The sequence below is a fragment of the Myotis davidii genome, unplaced genomic scaffold (genome assembly GCF_000327345.1).
Source record: "Myotis davidii unplaced genomic scaffold, ASM32734v1 scaffold827, whole genome shotgun sequence".
Lineage (NCBI taxonomy): Eukaryota > Metazoa > Chordata > Mammalia > Chiroptera > Vespertilionidae > Myotis > Myotis davidii.
The window spans coordinates 624573-641336 of record NW_006297815.1 but is presented as its reverse complement, the minus strand read 5'-3'; the positions used below and the strand labels follow the sequence as shown (position 1 = coordinate 641336).

The 16764-nt window shown below is 48.3% G+C and overlaps 1 protein-coding gene across 20 annotated transcripts in view; it reads right to left on the bottom strand.

Annotated features, from left to right (window-relative positions):
• Nucleotides 1-12818, bottom strand: part of ZMYND8 (zinc finger, MYND-type containing 8) — a 111089-nt gene extending 98271 nt beyond the window's left edge. For 3 of the 20 annotated variants that reach the window (XM_015570339.1, XM_015570353.1, XM_015570357.1), the window contains exons 1-3: nucleotides 12585-12814; nucleotides 11503-11571; nucleotides 3478-3548 (exon numbers count right to left, since the gene is read on the bottom strand). In XM_015570339.1, the coding sequence (XP_015425825.1) occupies nucleotides 3478-3548; nucleotides 11503-11571; nucleotides 12585-12598 (154 nt within the window). In that variant the 5' untranslated portion in view covers nucleotides 12599-12814. Of the gene's footprint in view, nucleotides 1-3477; nucleotides 3549-11502; nucleotides 11572-11991; nucleotides 12049-12123; nucleotides 12213-12307; nucleotides 12565-12584 lie in introns of those variants that run through there. The other 17 variants (XM_015570350.1, XM_015570356.1, XM_015570354.1 and 14 more) reach the window with 11 other exon arrangements.
• Between the last annotated feature and the right edge of the window lie 3946 nt (nucleotides 12819-16764).

Here is a 16764-nt window from a genome sequence, read left to right as displayed (position 1 = left end):
GAGAAAAGGGATACTGAAATGCTCCCCATGGCCAAAGCTGAAGTAATTTGAGCAACAAAGTACATTAGTATAGGACTGTATAACCCAAAGTAGAAAATAACTGAGTCCATGATGACATAAATAAGTGACTGAATAAAGAAATGGGAAAAAGAGACCAATCTCCCATACAGAGGAATTCCAAGTAACTTATGTAGGTACTCCGGCCTTAAGGAGGAGGACTATCACTCCCCACTCCATGTGAGCTGGGCATGGTGACTTCCCTCTAAAGCATACAGTGTGGAAGGGGAGAAAACTGACAAACGCTCCCTGAGCATCTGGGGTCAAGGTCAACATACTCCGTTTATAATGTGTACCCTTAACATGATGTGATGAAATGGCACTTCATTCTGTGGTCTTCTTCCCCAAAACCCCATTATTCCAGTCCACTCCAGTCCAATAATGAAAAAAAAATCAGATAAATCCCAGTTGAGTGACACCATACGAAATACCTGACGAGTATTCCCCAACACTCTCAAGGTCATCAAAAACAGAAACTGAGAAGTTGTGAGAGCCAAGACAAGTCAAAGAAGACATGTAACTAAATACAATGTTGTATCCTATGTGGAATCCTGGGACAGAAAAGGGACTTTACCTGTGGCCAGCACTGCTCAGTGGTTAGAGCACCAGCCTACACACTGAAAGGTCTTGGGTTCAATTCTTGGTCAAGGGTATGTACCTGGGTTGTAGGCCAGGGCGCATGCAGGAGGCAACCAATCGATCTCTCTCTCTCTTTCTCTCTTTCTCTTCTTCTCCCCTCCCTCCCTTCCAAAATCAATGGAAAAAATATCCTCTGGCGGGGGATTAACAGGGAGAAAAAAAAAAAGAAAGAAAGAAAAGGGACCTTAGTGGAAAAACTAAGGAAATCTGAACAAAGCGTGGACTTTAGTTGGTAATAACATCAATATCGATGGGTTTCTTGTGACAAATGGAACATACTAATGCATGAGGTTAATAATAGGAAAACTAGGGGGGAGGGCGTTTGATATGAGAATACTCTGCACTATTTTCACAACTTATCTGGAAATCTAAAATTAGACCTTTGTTACTAAAAGTAACAGAAAATGATGGAACGGCTCCTGTGGACTGCGTGGCCACTAAAGGCCTCCCTAAGGAGATGGTGTCAGAGATGAATCTGAGATGAGAAATAGGCAGCAGGACCCAGGGCACCATGTTCCCAGCAAAGGGCACAGGACACACGGGGCCCTGAGGAGAAAACAGAGGGGAAGGGGTCCGGAAGCTCAAGTGGAGTCAAGGGGAGGAAGGGGAGGAGGTAAACAGAATGTCACAAGGTGAACAAGCCGGCTCGGTTAGGGAGGGCATCGAGGCCTCAGGCTTGAGCCGCAGGGCACTGGGAGGTCAGTGGAAAGACTCAGCAAGATGGGACAGATCTGACCAATGCTTTTTCGATCGCCCTAGCTGTTATAGGAGGAGGGTTGGAGTGGGGTAAATAAGAAAGAGGGACAGTGGTCACACTTCATGTAGCAGTCAGAGGAAGATGCCACCTGGTGAAGAGCTAGGATGTCTAGGGAGATGGAAGAAGAGAGGTCTCCACACTTACGGGAAAGGGAATAGGGGAAGGGGGTGTACTGACCAAAGCAGGCCTCCCGCCCCCCACCCGTGACAGTGACAATCCCCACATTTGACCCTCTTGGAGAAGTCTCCACAGCGGGGCTCCAGGAAGGAAGCACCTCCTTGGAGTCAGAGCCTAGCTCAGGTCTGCCACTTACTGCCTGTGAGATATTGCCATTTAGGGCCTCAGTTTCCTCATCTGCAAAATGGCAACACCTCGGTCAAATGGGGATTGGAGGAATTCAGTCAGAGAAAGCTCCTGGTCCAAGCACAGCCTTCAAAATACTCTCTCTGAGTGTTCTTCCTCTTTCTTTCTTCTTTTCTTTCTTTCTTTCTCTCTTTCTTTCTTTCTTTTTAGCAAAAGTGGAAATTTATTGAAGAATAGATAGAAGGGTCCCTCTGAGTATTCTTTCTACAGGAGAAGGCCAAGGTGGGAGGAATTTTAGAATCTAACCTATCACCCCATTTTACAGAGAAGAAAACGGAGGCACAGAGACAGAAGGTGTCCAAGTCCCACAGGAAACTGAACAGGAGGAGACCCCCATCTCCAGCTTCCTTTTCTGGGTTCTCCCTCCACCCTCTGACCACAAGGGGGGGAGGGGGCTGGGCCACACTCCCTTAACCTCTGTCTCACAATACCCCTCCAGGAAGGTTCTTTCCTTGCTCAAAACTCCCCCACTGATGGCCCCCATGGCCGGGATGGGGACTGTGATGAAAGATGAAGCGCCCACCGACTGGGCCCACCCTGCCAACCTCTCGCAGTTACTCTCTCCCTTCCCCCGCCCCCCAGGCACAGACCACCCACATGGGCAGCCCTGCCTTCCAACAGGAGGTGCCTCCCGCCTCCTCTCTGGACCATGCCAATCCTCCATCTGTCAGGCCAGCCCCAGCAACAGCCAGCTCCCATACCCAGGTCCCAGCCATGGCGAGATGACCCCTATCTCTGCCCAAAATGACAAGCTCATAAAAATCCGCAAAAACCTTTGTTATTGCAGCCGCATTTAGGGAGCCACTTTTGTGTGGCTCTCTAGCTAGCGAGATGGGAATCTTTCTGGGTGAGTCTGTCAACAGCCCTCTCCCCAGCCCTCTGGCCGCCCCCGTGCCCCAGAGCACCAGGCTGAGTGCTCAGAGCAGGCACTCAGCGCCTCCTCAAAGCAGTAACAACAGGGTGGTACAACCATTAAGTTCAGAGATGAGCATTTTCATCAACCAAAGATATGAAAAGTACTCCAGTCGCTCATTTTCAAAGGCACCCTGGAGGCAAAAGTGAGCAACTGCTTCCCTTTGGGGGAAGCCTCATGAAATCTCACACACACCAAACAGAAAGTCCCAACCCCTCAATTAGAAGTTGGAGGAGTCTAACATACAGGTTTCTGTATTAGGAACCGTCAACTGTGTTTGCTCTAATTTCCTAAATTTTGTCCTAAATGCAAATACCGGCCCCCGAATTCCAGAAAGCCCTGCATTTTCTCCCACTTCCGTGATTCCAAACGGGTCAGGTTTATTAACATAAGGAACCTGCAGCAGCTGGAGATGGCTCGCTTCCAGAACGTACTTTATTTAAATTCTGGTTCCTGAAAGTCACCCTGCAGAGAGGCAGCCAGCCACCCTTAGTCAAGACAGAAAACGTGTGCTTGTGGACATCCCCCGACAGGTCGGTCTACCTGCACAGACACGCAAGGGCAAGAAAAGCAGAAAGAGATTTCTCCATAAATCGGGTTCATCCATCTAAGGTCTCACAGCTCAAAATCGGAGGCGCGTTGTTGCAGCCTCGGCTCATAGAGCCACACTTGGCTGCACCACCACAAGAAAGAGAAATTCCAATTTCCTCCTCCGATCTGGAATAGATAATACGAGATTTTCACTCACCTTTGGAGCGAGTAGAGATATCCATGCCCTCTACCACCTCCTGTTCTGTTTTGATTTCCTCCTCGGCCAAGCTGAAACAGAGCAAATTACGTTCAGGTTTAGGTAGACTGAGAACTTGCCCCATGGGGGCAGCTAGCTATTTAGAAGTCTTAACGACAAACCCAACTTTAAGACAATCCCCCATCCTTATGGAGGGATGGGGGGTGGGGGTGGGGAGAAACCCACACCTGATTGCAAAGAAAGGGTAATGTCTCCTAAAGGAGTATTTTTAAGACACCGGGTTGTCCTTTCTTTAAGTCAAATTACTACTCCAGTTACCGTGCTGGTGGGGGATGCAAAGAGCATTTTTTTAGATACACAATTACAATCTGCCCCCACCGGCCAATGAGCACCCAGCCTTGGAGTAAACAAGTGTGTCTGACTGTTAACACCGGATTCAGGTAGGAGGGGGTTTGCAGGGTATGCAGAGTTCTGATGTCTGAATTCTGTAAGGCAAACAGCTTTTCTCAGACCTCCCTGCTGCATCTGACAATTTCAAGAAGGGGCAGGAACAGGGGGGAAATGTACAGAATTGCAAAGTAGAAAAATCTGCCCCGGCTAGAAGCAAAAAGCCTTGTCTGGAAACATTCAAGCCACCAGCATTCACCCAGGAGTTAGGCCCAGGGTCTCCACACTCCCATCCCCCACCCCCAGGGATGTGTCCTCTGGGCAGCAGGCATGGCTTAGAGAAAGCAATGGCACTCTTTTGAGCTGTGACTAATTATTCCCCACCACTAAAGTGGAAGGAGGAAGGATTCTTTGAAAGAGAGGCTGAGAGATGGGGGTTGGGGAGAGACGCAAGAAAGCAGGCCCCCTTTGCTGGGAAGGTCCACCAGAATCTTCTCTCCCTTTCTCTTCTGGAACTCCCACTGAATAGAGAACAAACCATTTTATATCTTACACACACACACACACACACACCCCTAAATCAAGCCGGTGAAAGTCTGCTTAAATAGGTGCAAATGGTGAGGTACGAAGAACTTCAACATTCTGGGGCTGACAGTGAAGTGATAAGAATCTTAACAGCCCTGGCCAGTGTTGCTCAGTGGTTAGAATGTCGGTCTCAGCACCAAAGGGTCTCAGGTTACCAGGCAAGAGCACGTATCTAGGTTGCAGGTTCTATCTGGAGTGTGTGTGGGAGGCAACCAATCAATGTGTCTCTCTCACATCAATGTTTCTCTCTCTACCCCCCCTTCTCCATCTCTTTCCCCTCCTTTCCTCCGTGTCTCTCTCTCTCTCTCTCTCTCTCCCTCTCTCTCTCTCTCTCTCTCTCTCTCTCCCCTCCTCTCCCTCTCCCCTCCCCCCACCCTTCCACTCTATCTAAAAATCAATGGGGGGAAATTTACTCAGGTAAAGATTTAACAACAACAACAAAAGAATCTTAACAATTACTCTAATGCAATTCCACCTGACTGTGGTTCAACAAGAAAAGGGTGTGTTCCCAATGGCCATGGCTAGAATTTTCCACTGGGAAGACTCAAAGCCAAGACAGGAGGGAGGCCGGGCAGGAGAGGTAGGATGAGTGTCGTTCTGCATTCAGTAGTCTGGGACTGTTTGGGACAAAAGAGTACAAGAAGGCCTGTCACAGGGAGGTATGTTTAGGGGAGTTCCATGTTTGTTGGGGGAAGAGAGTTCATCAAAATGGGAACTACATAGAAAGGAAGAGATGATGGCTTAGAGTTAAGTGTAAGAACTTGGAGGCCTCAAACTTCCCTAGTGCCAGCACTGAGAAGAAAGGTAGTTTGGCTTTAAATCAGCATATTAACACCTTTCGCTCTCTGATATTGAACCCCGTTAACAATTTCATTTGCACCGCATCTGTAGAGAAAGGCTGTGACACAAATCACCAGAAACAACTGACAGATTGTCACGAGCGGTTTTCATCAGAAGAAAGCAGCCTTTTACATTTAAACACATCGCTAACATGCAATACTACAACGGTGACGGTGGAAGGTGATTTTAGCACTAATACCTTCTACTCCAACTTAAGAGGCACACATTCTCAACTCAGAAACACACCCTGCCTGCCCCACACACAGGTTGTCCAAATAGATACTGGTGATGGTTTCTTGCTTGGGGTGATTGGAAATAAATTTTAACAAAAAGCCCCACGCAGCCTTCAGAGCTGGATAGATGGTCCACTTCAAAGGAACAAATAGCCACCTTGATCTTTTCTACCAACTAGAATTGTTTCCGCCTCTAGCATGAAGTATGTGAAATCTTAAACTTCTTGAAACCAATCCCATATTTGGAGTGACAGAGAAAAATGCTAATCTGGGGTCCAACCAAAATGTCTGGTCCTGAAAGAAACAATGTATGCATAACAGAGCCCCAAAAGCCCACTGGAAGTATTTCTGCAGGGATGAAGACATTCAAAGGTATATGGATCATGGAGGAGGGCTGTGTTCAAGAGAACAATGATTTGGCTTGTAGCAGCCTAGAGGAGTTGAATACTTTCAGCAGACATGCTGTTGTGAGGCTAAGAAAATGCAAACTAGTGATGCAGGGGCTATTTGCTGCTGAGTTTAAGATAATCAATTCTGAAGCAGACAAGGGGGGCGGGGGGGGGGAGTTAAGCTGTTTTATCTTTCCAAGTATTGCAAGTGGGCCACCATAATCACCTAACTTTAGCAATAGCACCACCAGCTTTAGCAAGGATTTTGAGCACAACAATTTCAGAAAACCATCTTTTTCACCGATCAGCAAGCCATCATTCCAAAGGGAACCCGTACATGCACATGTATGTGCACACAATGCATACAATAATTTGTATTTGACTAAAGGAAATTGCAGTGTCTATGCATTAGAGGGGGGGGTGGGGGAATCATTTACAAAAGCAAAGACCAGAATGCAAAATTAGTCATTTTGCATAGCCACATCTAAAGGGACTTCCTTTTTCTACACCACTGAACTCAGGTTTGCTGTGTTGTTGTTTTTTTTTTTCTTTTGGCTTCGTTTTAAATATTAGTATGTTATTAGGAGAAAACCTATTTATACTATATCAAAAGTGGTGGTGAGAAAAGGTTTGTACCTGTCTGAATGCCCCACAGATCTTGGTCAATTTAGGTTAAGAACTGTTCAGTCACTTGGATTAAACACACACACACACACACACACACACACACACACACACACACAGTCAAATAACCATAATTGTTAAAAAGAAAAGGTGGATGCATCTGCAGAAAGGGCTTTCAACTCTTGTTAGTCACACATTAAAGTCTTAGGAAATATCCAGCATCTTTTCTTCCCTATCTGTTAGCTTCCAGCAACCCGGGATTCCCTAGGTCAAAAAACAAGGGGGCAACAAGCACTGGTTTCAAACTGGCATTACTTTTCTTTTCTTTTCTTTTAAAATCTGCAGGGAAGGCTGAGGATACCCACATGAGGAAAGGGGTAATATTAGCTGAAAATCAAACTACCGTCTCTCCCCCCACAGGAAAATTCACCATCAACTAGTTGTATACAAACGTTACCACCACCACTTCTTACACTCACATTTACCCAAGTCACCTGCCTCTGGATTTTACAAACTGATAACATTTCAGACAATTCAAGAAATAACAGTGCCTGCAAATATAACCAAGGGCATGCCAGCCAGTCCCAGAAAGAATAAAAGATCTCTCTCCCAATGCCTGAGCAAGAAAACCTATGCTTCCCTCTTAACCTGCATGCACTTTTAAAAAAGAGCAATTAAAAGTTGCAGATGAACTGCTGCACCTCCAGGATGCTGCAAGCCTTCTGATTATTAATTCTGAGGACTCAAGGCTGGTCCGTAATTCCCAGGAATCCCATCCCCTGAGCACTTCCAAAAGGGAGAGAGAGAAAAATATATATACATATAGTTTTAACAGAAAAATGCCTGGATGCACAATGCCCAGATCTTTCTTTCCCCCAAGTGTCCCTACTACTTGACTTTTAACCAAGAATATCTAAACCCATCTAGAATATACAACCAGCATGCAGGAGACTCTGGCTCTCTCTACAGCTGAGGATCACCCCGCAGCAATTCAAAGAATCATGCATCATTCCAAAGGACTTTTCCTTCAGCTTTTTCACTTTCATTCAGAATCCCAAACTGGTCCAGGCTGTAAGAAATAGTTAATCCCCAAGACACAACACCTTCCTCTCCTAGATCACAAAATAACCAACATCAAATTTTAAAAACCATGCTCCCCTAGATCTGCAATTCATTTTGTTTTAATGGGGGGGGGGGCGGTTAGCAGAGCAGCTTTATATAAGCACTCACCTAAAACGGGCAGAGTCATCGGTAGCTAAGCTATTTATGCAGGATTCTTAAAATGGCGTCTGGCAACACTGCCTCCCTCATTCCTGGGCTGAAGCTAAAATGGTAGCAGTTTGTTCAATAGCTGCAGCTCGTGGTTAGGCAGCCCTGCTACTTTTCAAGCCACCCTCCTAAAGATCTGAACCAGGCAGCGCTCAACCAGAGGGCACCAACAACCCAACGTGTAGAAGCTTAAAAAAAAAAAAACCCTGCAATGACAGGGGGGAGTTTGTGAAGTCACAGGTTCCTAAGGAAAACCCTTCCCTTTCGGATCCTGAGCCTGCACCATGAGGCTCTGAGAAGAGGCCCCCTCTGCCCTCGAATTAGGCAGTTGAAGATTAGGAAACAGGCAGGCGTGAGGGCAGAAGCTGCGGACAGACAGGTGTCGGTGCAAAACACGCACACACACATGTTACAAGGGAGCAGCAGGCTGGCGAGGGGAAGGAAGGAAGTCCATTTCCCCTTGTTGGTATATTAAAAGCCAGTTTTGCATCCATACCCACAAGGAGCTAGGTAAAATGAAAGGGCTTCCAGGACAGCGGGCACCTGAAAAGCCCAGCTAAAGGGCAGCACCCCAGTCCGAGGCCGAGGTAAAATCAAAAGGCTGTGTTATGAGCTTGAACACGGCCACCAAATGCCCAGCCGGTCCTAAGACAGCATCAAGGAGAGACAATTAATTGGGAGTCTGCAGGGACACAACAGTAAAATATTTGTTCAGCCAATGCACAGATTAGATTTGGGTCCACCCCCAACAGAGCCCTAAAAATTAACCACTGGTTTTTGCAAAACCTGCTTTCAGAGGCCAAACGAATAGCCTCAGAGTGGATAATGCAATCTACGGTTACAGGTCTGAGCGCTGGCCTCCGCGCTGTGGTGCTGGGAGGGGAGAGTTTCAAGGTGACTGCTTTTTCGCTCCAGGGGAGACAGGAGGGCACGGTGCCCAAGGCTGTGCCAGGGCTGGGACGGGCGGTTGGCTCCTCGCCGGCCGGCCGATAGGTGGGTAATCTTGATGAGGAGGGACAGCCTAGCAGCCTGGCTAGCTGCAGGGCTGAAATGGCTCCCGCCAGCTTGTTTATCTGGAAGGAGATTGGGGAGGGGGAAGGGCAGCCATAGCCTAGGCAACCTGAAAAGCCAGGGGTGAATCCTCGTTTTTTGCATTTCAGAGCAACACCAGGGCTTCTCGACATATTCCCTTACTAAATCTCTGCGGTGCGGTGGCAAAGGCACTTTTTGAGTGTCTTTCTTTGCAGGGTCAACCAGAGGCAAAGCCAGACCTAGGGCTTCTCAGCTGATAAATGTTTGTTGCCTCTGCTATAAGAGAGAGAAGGGAAAAGGCAAAAGAAACAAAGAGATCACACATGTGAAGTGGTTGGACTCAAAAAACCTACCTCTGCCTTCAGGGTTTTCTGGGTTCCTGTCACCCTGGCTTTTTACAGATCGAGTCCTTTCCTCCTCTCCTATTTAAGACCTGAAGCAGTTCGCCACTGTCCTCCCAGGGAAAGAAAAGGGGTTACAAGAAAGAAAGAAAAAGAAAGAAAGAGGGGGGGGAGCTATTGTTTTCATCCTTAATTTATAATCCACGATGCCCCATTGTTTCCTTCTTTCTGACTCAAATCTTTGAGCTAGTAATTACAAAAGTAACTGGATGGGGCTCCAACAGGCTAACCGTGTTCATGCCCGGCAATTAGAAAAACTATGTAGAAAGTTTACTGAGTGATTATATATAATTAATTCCCAGTTACACAGGGAACACTGACCATTTTCTGGAGCTAATAAAAGCAGTTGCTCCCCCTCCCCCCACGTGAATGCCACTTAATTTCCCAAAGCAGAAAGTGAATCCATCCTGGAGGGTCTTGGAGGGGAAGAAAAGGGAGGGGGGAGAGAGGAATCAAAAGGTCCAGTGTGTCTGTGTTTGTTCCTTGCAGCTGTGCATCCTCTTTAGGGACTGAGGAGGCAGAAGGAAAAAGGAAAACAGCCCCATGTTCTGTCCCTCCCTCTGCAATTTTCAAACGTGGCAGAGGGAACATTCTACCTTGATGTAAAAAAAGAAAGGGGAGGGGGAGAGAAATGCCTTAGGAATGGAATGCAGGAGACTCTTCGGCTTGGTGGATCTGTTTTTCCTAAAAGGAACAAAGATGGTAGAAATTTCCAGAAGGCCCAGTCTCAATTCGGCCACTGCAATTGTCAATCTGTAACCTTTCCTCCCAGTCTATTGGTTCAAAAGCTGGAGAGAGGAGCCCCATTGGGCTGCTCTGTGAGCCAGCACTGCTGTGCCTACCTAGTCCTGCTGCAATGCAGACATGTTTAAACCCCTCACTGAAACTGGAAAATACTGCTACTTTGAAAGCAACTGACTTGGTACAGACTCAGGCTTAGTGGTGGCCACAGTACCCAGGAAAAGTGACTAGTTTGGTCCAGGTTGGGAACTTGCTGGGGCTGGCTGCACATTTGAAAACAGATCTTGGCTTCGCAAACCTGTGTGAGCCATTTTTAATGTGAGCTTTTAGAGGACAAATACCTTGCCCTTAGGTTTCCTTCCAGCCCAACAAATACGCCATTATGCAAACACTGAAGGCACCAAAGCAGGAGTCTTGTGATTAGATATTGCTTCTAGGGAGGCCACAAGAACCTCAGTATATAATTTCCATTTACAGTCAGGAGACAAGAACAAAGAAAATAGCTAAATGTCTGAACTGACTTGCGTGGGGCAGTACAACTGTTCAGCTTTAAGTATATAAAACATCATTAACTCTTGACATTTTACTCTAAGAAGCTGGCCTTCCGCAGACTTTTCTTAACTCAGAATTTGGTACATTTCTCACCATGAAATGAGCCTTTTCTCCCATGGGTGCTAAAAGCTGGACACTAATTTAAAAGGAAAAAAAGATTATTGACTCCATCAGGTTGGCATAACACAGCAATTGAATATATTTCCAGCATTTACAGCTATGCGGGATTGGTCTCCAGGCTGGAAACTGATGCACTGAACTTCGAGGGAAATTCTGAAGCTAACGCCAAACAAGAGTCCACTTTTTTCACTCTGAAGTTCTAACTGCAGCATTAAGAGATCAGGGGAAATGAAAAAAAAGTAAGAAATAATTCATACGTAAAGGAAAGCATGCATACAGATGTGTGTGGGTCAGACCTGGAAGAGGCCAAATCTGTTTTGCAGTGAGTCCTTAATCAAATCAAGTTTGCTGGTGGGTGGGATTTTGCGCTCTGTGTTAGTATCTTAAAACCTGAGTACTGACACCACTAACCCCACACACACCACCCACACACCCACACACACACCCACACACCACCACCAGCTCCTGCCCTTCTACTTGCTTAAGGCTCTGTGACTCTTAAGAACAAGCACTTCCTTATATTTCACAAGCAGATCACCTACCCAGACTTCTATCTAATATCCAAACAATCCCAATTAAAGGTCTCCAGGCAAGTCACAATGAACTGCACATGTCTCCCCTGTCTGAGGGTTAACAGGAAGTATAATCTTCAATCCTAGCTGAGGTTCTCAGGAAAAACAGTGGATTCAAACAGTCACCTAAAATCAAGACACTATTTAAAAGCCCTTGTTTGGTTCCTGCTAATGAAAAGCCCTCCACTGCTATAGCCAAGACCCCCTGCTATAAACAGACCCCAAATGTTCGCCAAACTCTTTATACATGGTCACAGAGGAAATGGATCGCTTTACTTACCCAACATGTTCAAGCAACCGTCTCATTTTTCCACAGTTAAGAAGAGAGAACAGGCTGGCAGATTTGGGACTTGATCAAAAAGGAAATTTTTTTTTAAAACAGTTACATGGGATTATTAAAAACACACACCACAACAACAACACAACCCAACAACTGAACAGGGAATGCTGTCATGAGCCACAGTCGTGATTTTATTTCCTCTGCACTATCACATGCATAGAGATTTGGATACAGAGGATACAATATGGCTCTCATAGCTCGTCAGGTACCCACATTGTCCCCCACCCCCACTCCCCATCCCTACTCCAAAAACTTCCTCCAAAGCCTAGAAAACACTTTCAGAAACATTTGCTGGCTGCAGGCTGGCTTGCAGAAGCCCAAACACTCTGTTATCAACAGAAGTCAGGAAAAAAAAGGCTGAACAATGTAGTTTCAAGTGAAGAAACCCTGTAGGGAGAGAAAAGACCATGGAGAGACACCACCACCCACCTAGGCCCCAGGAGCTAGGCGCTCTCCTGAGCCCTGCTGTGCTGAGGGCTTGGTTCTGTTTAAAAACACACGTCCTCTCTGGTCAAAACTTAGTCCAGCTTTCCCAGAACCTCTTTGGAGAGGAAAACTTGCCTGCTTTGCTGTCTGCCATGAGCTCTCCTCAGAGAGGAGCCTGCTTGCTCACCTTCCATTTTCTTCCCCCAGCAGGCATGTGACACAAGAGAAGACAATAGTGCAGGGGGGAAACTGCTCAGAGAGAGAGAGAGAGAAAGAGGAGGAAAAAAAAAAAAAAAAAACAGCTTCTTTTTTGGCATACCAGGATCTAGCTTCAAACTATTTCAGAAACACCATGTCCTGATGGAAGAAAAGGTGTGCCAGGCCCTTGCCAGTTTGCAAAATCGAGCTATGGCTAATGGCTACTTAGCCATGTGACCCAAGAAAGCAAAAAAATTCTCTCTAAACAGTTCCAAGTTAACCTAAGTGCTGTGGGGGTGAGTGTGGCACGGCCAGCCACAGAGAAATCACACTGCTCGCCCACAATTCGGATGTCTCAGAGGGAGGGGGAGAAAAGATGGTTAAAAAGTCGAGCTTACCTCTGTGGATGCATTGTTAACACTGTGTAATGTCAATACTTATAAAACATGGAGGACAGGCTCCTAGTTCTCACAGAAAAAGGGTTTGGCACTTCGGCTTGATGATCTGGCCGCCTAATAAGAGCTCATCCCCGATTGGCTGGCCCGGCAAATCGGAGTGTAAGGCGGCCCGGGATTGGCTGAAACACTTCCTGAGCGATTATCTTTGTGAGGCTCTGGTGAGCAAGAGCCATCCTGTGCATAGAAAAAGACAGGCTAAGCTAGGCCTTTTGCAGCAAGAAAAACTTGGGAAAGGGGCCCCCGCACGCACTTCTCCCCCACCCTGGCTAGATTTCTCAGCACGGGCAAACCAGTGCAGCCAGCCTGACCTGCTCCAGCAAAGCCCGAGGCCCAGATGCCACTGGGAAGAGAGTTTTTGGGGTGAGCTGACAGGGCTCACCCTCACTTGCCCCCCACAGAAGCGGCTCTCTGCTAGGAGGAAGGCTGGCCCTTTTCTAGAACGATCCAGCAGAATGGTTCACCCGGGGACGGGGGGAGCTGAGGAGTGGGGAGCCCCAGGAAATGGGCCAAAGGGGCAGGAGAAAGGGGCTGGAGGCAGGCCTCTGGGGAGCTGGGGGGCAGACAGACAGGACAGGCGAACCCCAAGAAATCACTAAAGAGCAGCCCTGGCTTCTCAGAGCGCAGAGGCTCGGGCCGCAGAGGGGAGGAGGGGAGCCGAGTGGTCAAGTTTGCATAGTCATTGTCAAAATGCCTCCTGGAAAAGCAGGCCAGAGAGCCATCCTCGCGGCACCGACAGTCCTCTCAGCCCCCGCAGCCAGGACGCAAAGGAAAAACCAACAGGGGTTCCTGCCTCCCTGCCAGGATGCCAAGGGGCGGCCCCCCTCTCCGTCCTTACCCTAAGAAAAGCCAAATGCGCTCCTAGCAGGCCACATGCCTAGATCTACAAACTTCCCTTCCCCTCCCGGCCCCCTCCCCCACCGCCGCCGAGGCCTGCTAAACCTGTCAGTTAAACAAAAATCTGACTTCCGTATTAGCCTGCGATGCCTTCAGCTTCCTGCCTATTAACCCTCTCTCGGACTCTGGGCCTGGCTGGGAAGGACTAGGCCCCGAGAGCGCAGAAAAGGCCTGTGGAAAAATACCAGCTGCAGCTCCCCCGGCAGATGCAGAAAGAGAGAGAGAGAGAGCCGCTGTCTCTCGCCTTTGCTTCCCAAGGAGGCGTGTACCTTCTGAATCCAGGGCACAGGCAGTGCCTCTCGGTCTGAGAAGCCATTTAAATCCAGAGGGAGAAAGAAAGATGTCAAACTCGGGGAGGGAACAAGAACCCCCATTATTAGTCAGGCATACACCCACTGCTTAGCCCTTCCTGTCACAATCACCCCTGTATGTATGTACTTGGGGAGCTGGGCCCTCGGTGGGCAGACAAATCCCATGGGCTTTATAAGGATTCTTGCTGAAATTTATTTCCACAGAGGACGGCTTCTTTTCGTCCCCGAAGGCAGATGGAACAGCTATTTCACACACAGCTCTATACTTGCCAGCTCCCGCCCGCCCCCCCCCACCCCAACTCTGGCACTGCTCCCCAGTAAAATATTAACTAGTTTTTCAGAGCTGCTTATACTTCCACCCATTTCAGTAGTAGTAGGTGGTCTTTGCCTGTTTGCTCCCCAAAGCTGCCTTTGTAGTTGGTCTGCACCCTGGGAAGAAAAAGGCAAGCCCAAAAGGATCTCAAAATGCCCATGCTTGCTTTCCTTCCTCTTCAAGACAAGCTGCTTAATTAACAAGATTTATTTTAAAACTGCAAGTGGAACGACAGAAGCTAAGTAAACACCATTCTTTAGAGGCTGGAGAGAGCTTCCAGAGGTGAGGCAGCCATATTCCAGGAGGCAAAACTACGGCCCAATCAAGGATCCCGACTCTTCTAAAATTAGGACTCTTGGGCTTTCTTTGCTGTCCCACGCCATTCGTTCCCCCCCCACACACACACACAGGGACAACAAATGCCCACCAAGTGTACATCAATTCTTCCTGCTGGGGAGCCTTCTATTAGGCAGCAACAAGCCAGGAATCCACACACACAGTACTGCAGGGACAGGGCCCAGGCTGTATGAAAAGGGAGGGGATTTTGTTGCTGTTGTCCTTGTATTTTAGGCTAAAGAGGCCAAGATGCAGGGAGAACCAGCCCTCAGGACAACAAGCCTGGGCCTCACCAGAGAAGGGAGGGGCCCCCTCTTCCTGGGGTAGGAAGCTCGCTCTGTCTGTACCGGGAGACCAAATGGGGGACAAGAGTCGTCGGCCAAAGCTAATCAGACTGTGTTTCCTCCACCACCGTTCCATGGGGAATACTGTCTCTGCGGTGCTACTTTTTTGGGGGGGAGGGGGGTAAGGGGGGGAGGCACAAATACGACTGGGTTTGTGATGAATCTTGTGTGCAGCTAACTTCACGACCCAATGAGGAAATGAAATATGCCACTGGTGCCGCGTGGTGGATTTTAACCAGGGATTAAAGCTTGTTGCATAAGCAGCTGCAGCATCCTCCCCCTCCCTCCCCTCCTCTCTCTGATCACTTGATCACTTGAAATGTTTTCTGGGGCAAAGAGCAGGAAGCTGCAGGCTTATTCTGGCAGCTCTGCTCTGTTTGAGGAATGCTGTTGGCATTCAGGTAGATCTGAGTTATCTGGAAAACAGCATTTGGGCTGGGGACAGTGACAAAGGTATCGTGGCAGATGGAATCCTGGGCGAGTGACGGATCAAAAAGGAAGCCCAGGGCAGGCCCACTAAGGGCCATTCCTGGGCTTGATGGAATGTGGCTGATAAGAGGTCCTCCCAGTGCTGCTGGCCTGTGTCTAGAGAGCATTCCGTGGCCCTCCTCAAACCCTCCCTGCACGGAGGGGTACTGGCAGCTACCAAATGCTCCCGGTGAGCCAGGCCCCTGGGCTAAATCAGCACTTTCCACAGACTGGCTCCAGGAGGCAGGGAGCATGGTTACAGACGTGGAAGTGAGCCCAAAGACGTGAAGTGAGCTGCCCAAGGTCACACAGCTGGCAAGGGCCAGAGACCAGACTTCCAACCCGGTTAGGACTCCACAACGCTAAACCCTGCACCTTCACTTGCCTCTACAGAAAGAAAAGAGAGCGTATGGTCAGTGTTTTCTTTAAGGGGTCAGCTCCTTTGACCATGAGTTTTACGCCCTGAATGATGCAGTTGGGAGAATTTTAGATCAGACTCACCGAAGGCCTAGAGAAACCTCCTCTCTCCCTACAGACCTTCCGCAAGATTTCAAGGGAAGTCGCTTTGCCATCTCTAAAATCAGGCTTTTATGTTCCTTGAAATCAGCGATTCTCAACCAGGGGTGGTTTTGTCCATCCCCACCCCACCCCTCTGCCCCCAGGGTACGTAACAATGTCTGTAGATTTGGCGGTTATCACTATCTAGTAGGAATGCTGCTAAACATCCTACAGCGCACAGAACAGGCCCCCAGCACGGAATTATGTGGTCCAGCCATCCCATTGTGCCAAGGTAGGGAATCCTTGGCTGAAAGTAAAAGGAAGAAAAAATCCAACCATTGTGCCTCTGGATAGAAAAGGCAGCACAGGCCTAAACAAGCAGGTTCCGTGGTGATATTAATAAGCAATGAGCTAATAGAAATAGATTAAGCCTGTCTCTCTTCATATTCCCAGGGGACGGAGAGAATCGGGGGACAGAATCAGGCAGAAGGAAGCCAGGCAGAGCCCCGGTGATAAAGCTGGTCTCCCAGGAGAGGAAGGGCTGGCCCCAGCTCCCTTCTCCCCAGGCACCCTCACTAGCGGTGGCCTGGCCTCCCCAACATGGCTCTCCACTGGGCTGGCCCACAGCCAGGCCAGCAGCGGGAGGAGCGGCCTGGGCAAGCTGCAGCCCGAGATAGCCTGTTCGGCTGGCTATGAAAATAAGCACCCACGGAGTTATCGGCCTCAAGCTCGCAGCAGGCCCCTCGGTCCGTTATGGGAAACGTGGGGATCGAGGCAAGGAAATGGTTTAAATATCTTGTTTTGTTTTGTTCCTTTCAGCCAATTGGAACTGAGGCCCACTTCAGGCATGGTGACAGAAGGGCTCACCTTCAGAAGCAGGAGTCATGTTACAGCCACAGAGAGGCGGTTAGGACTCCCTACCTTGGAGAAGAGTCCCCCTGGAAGGTCTTTTTTTT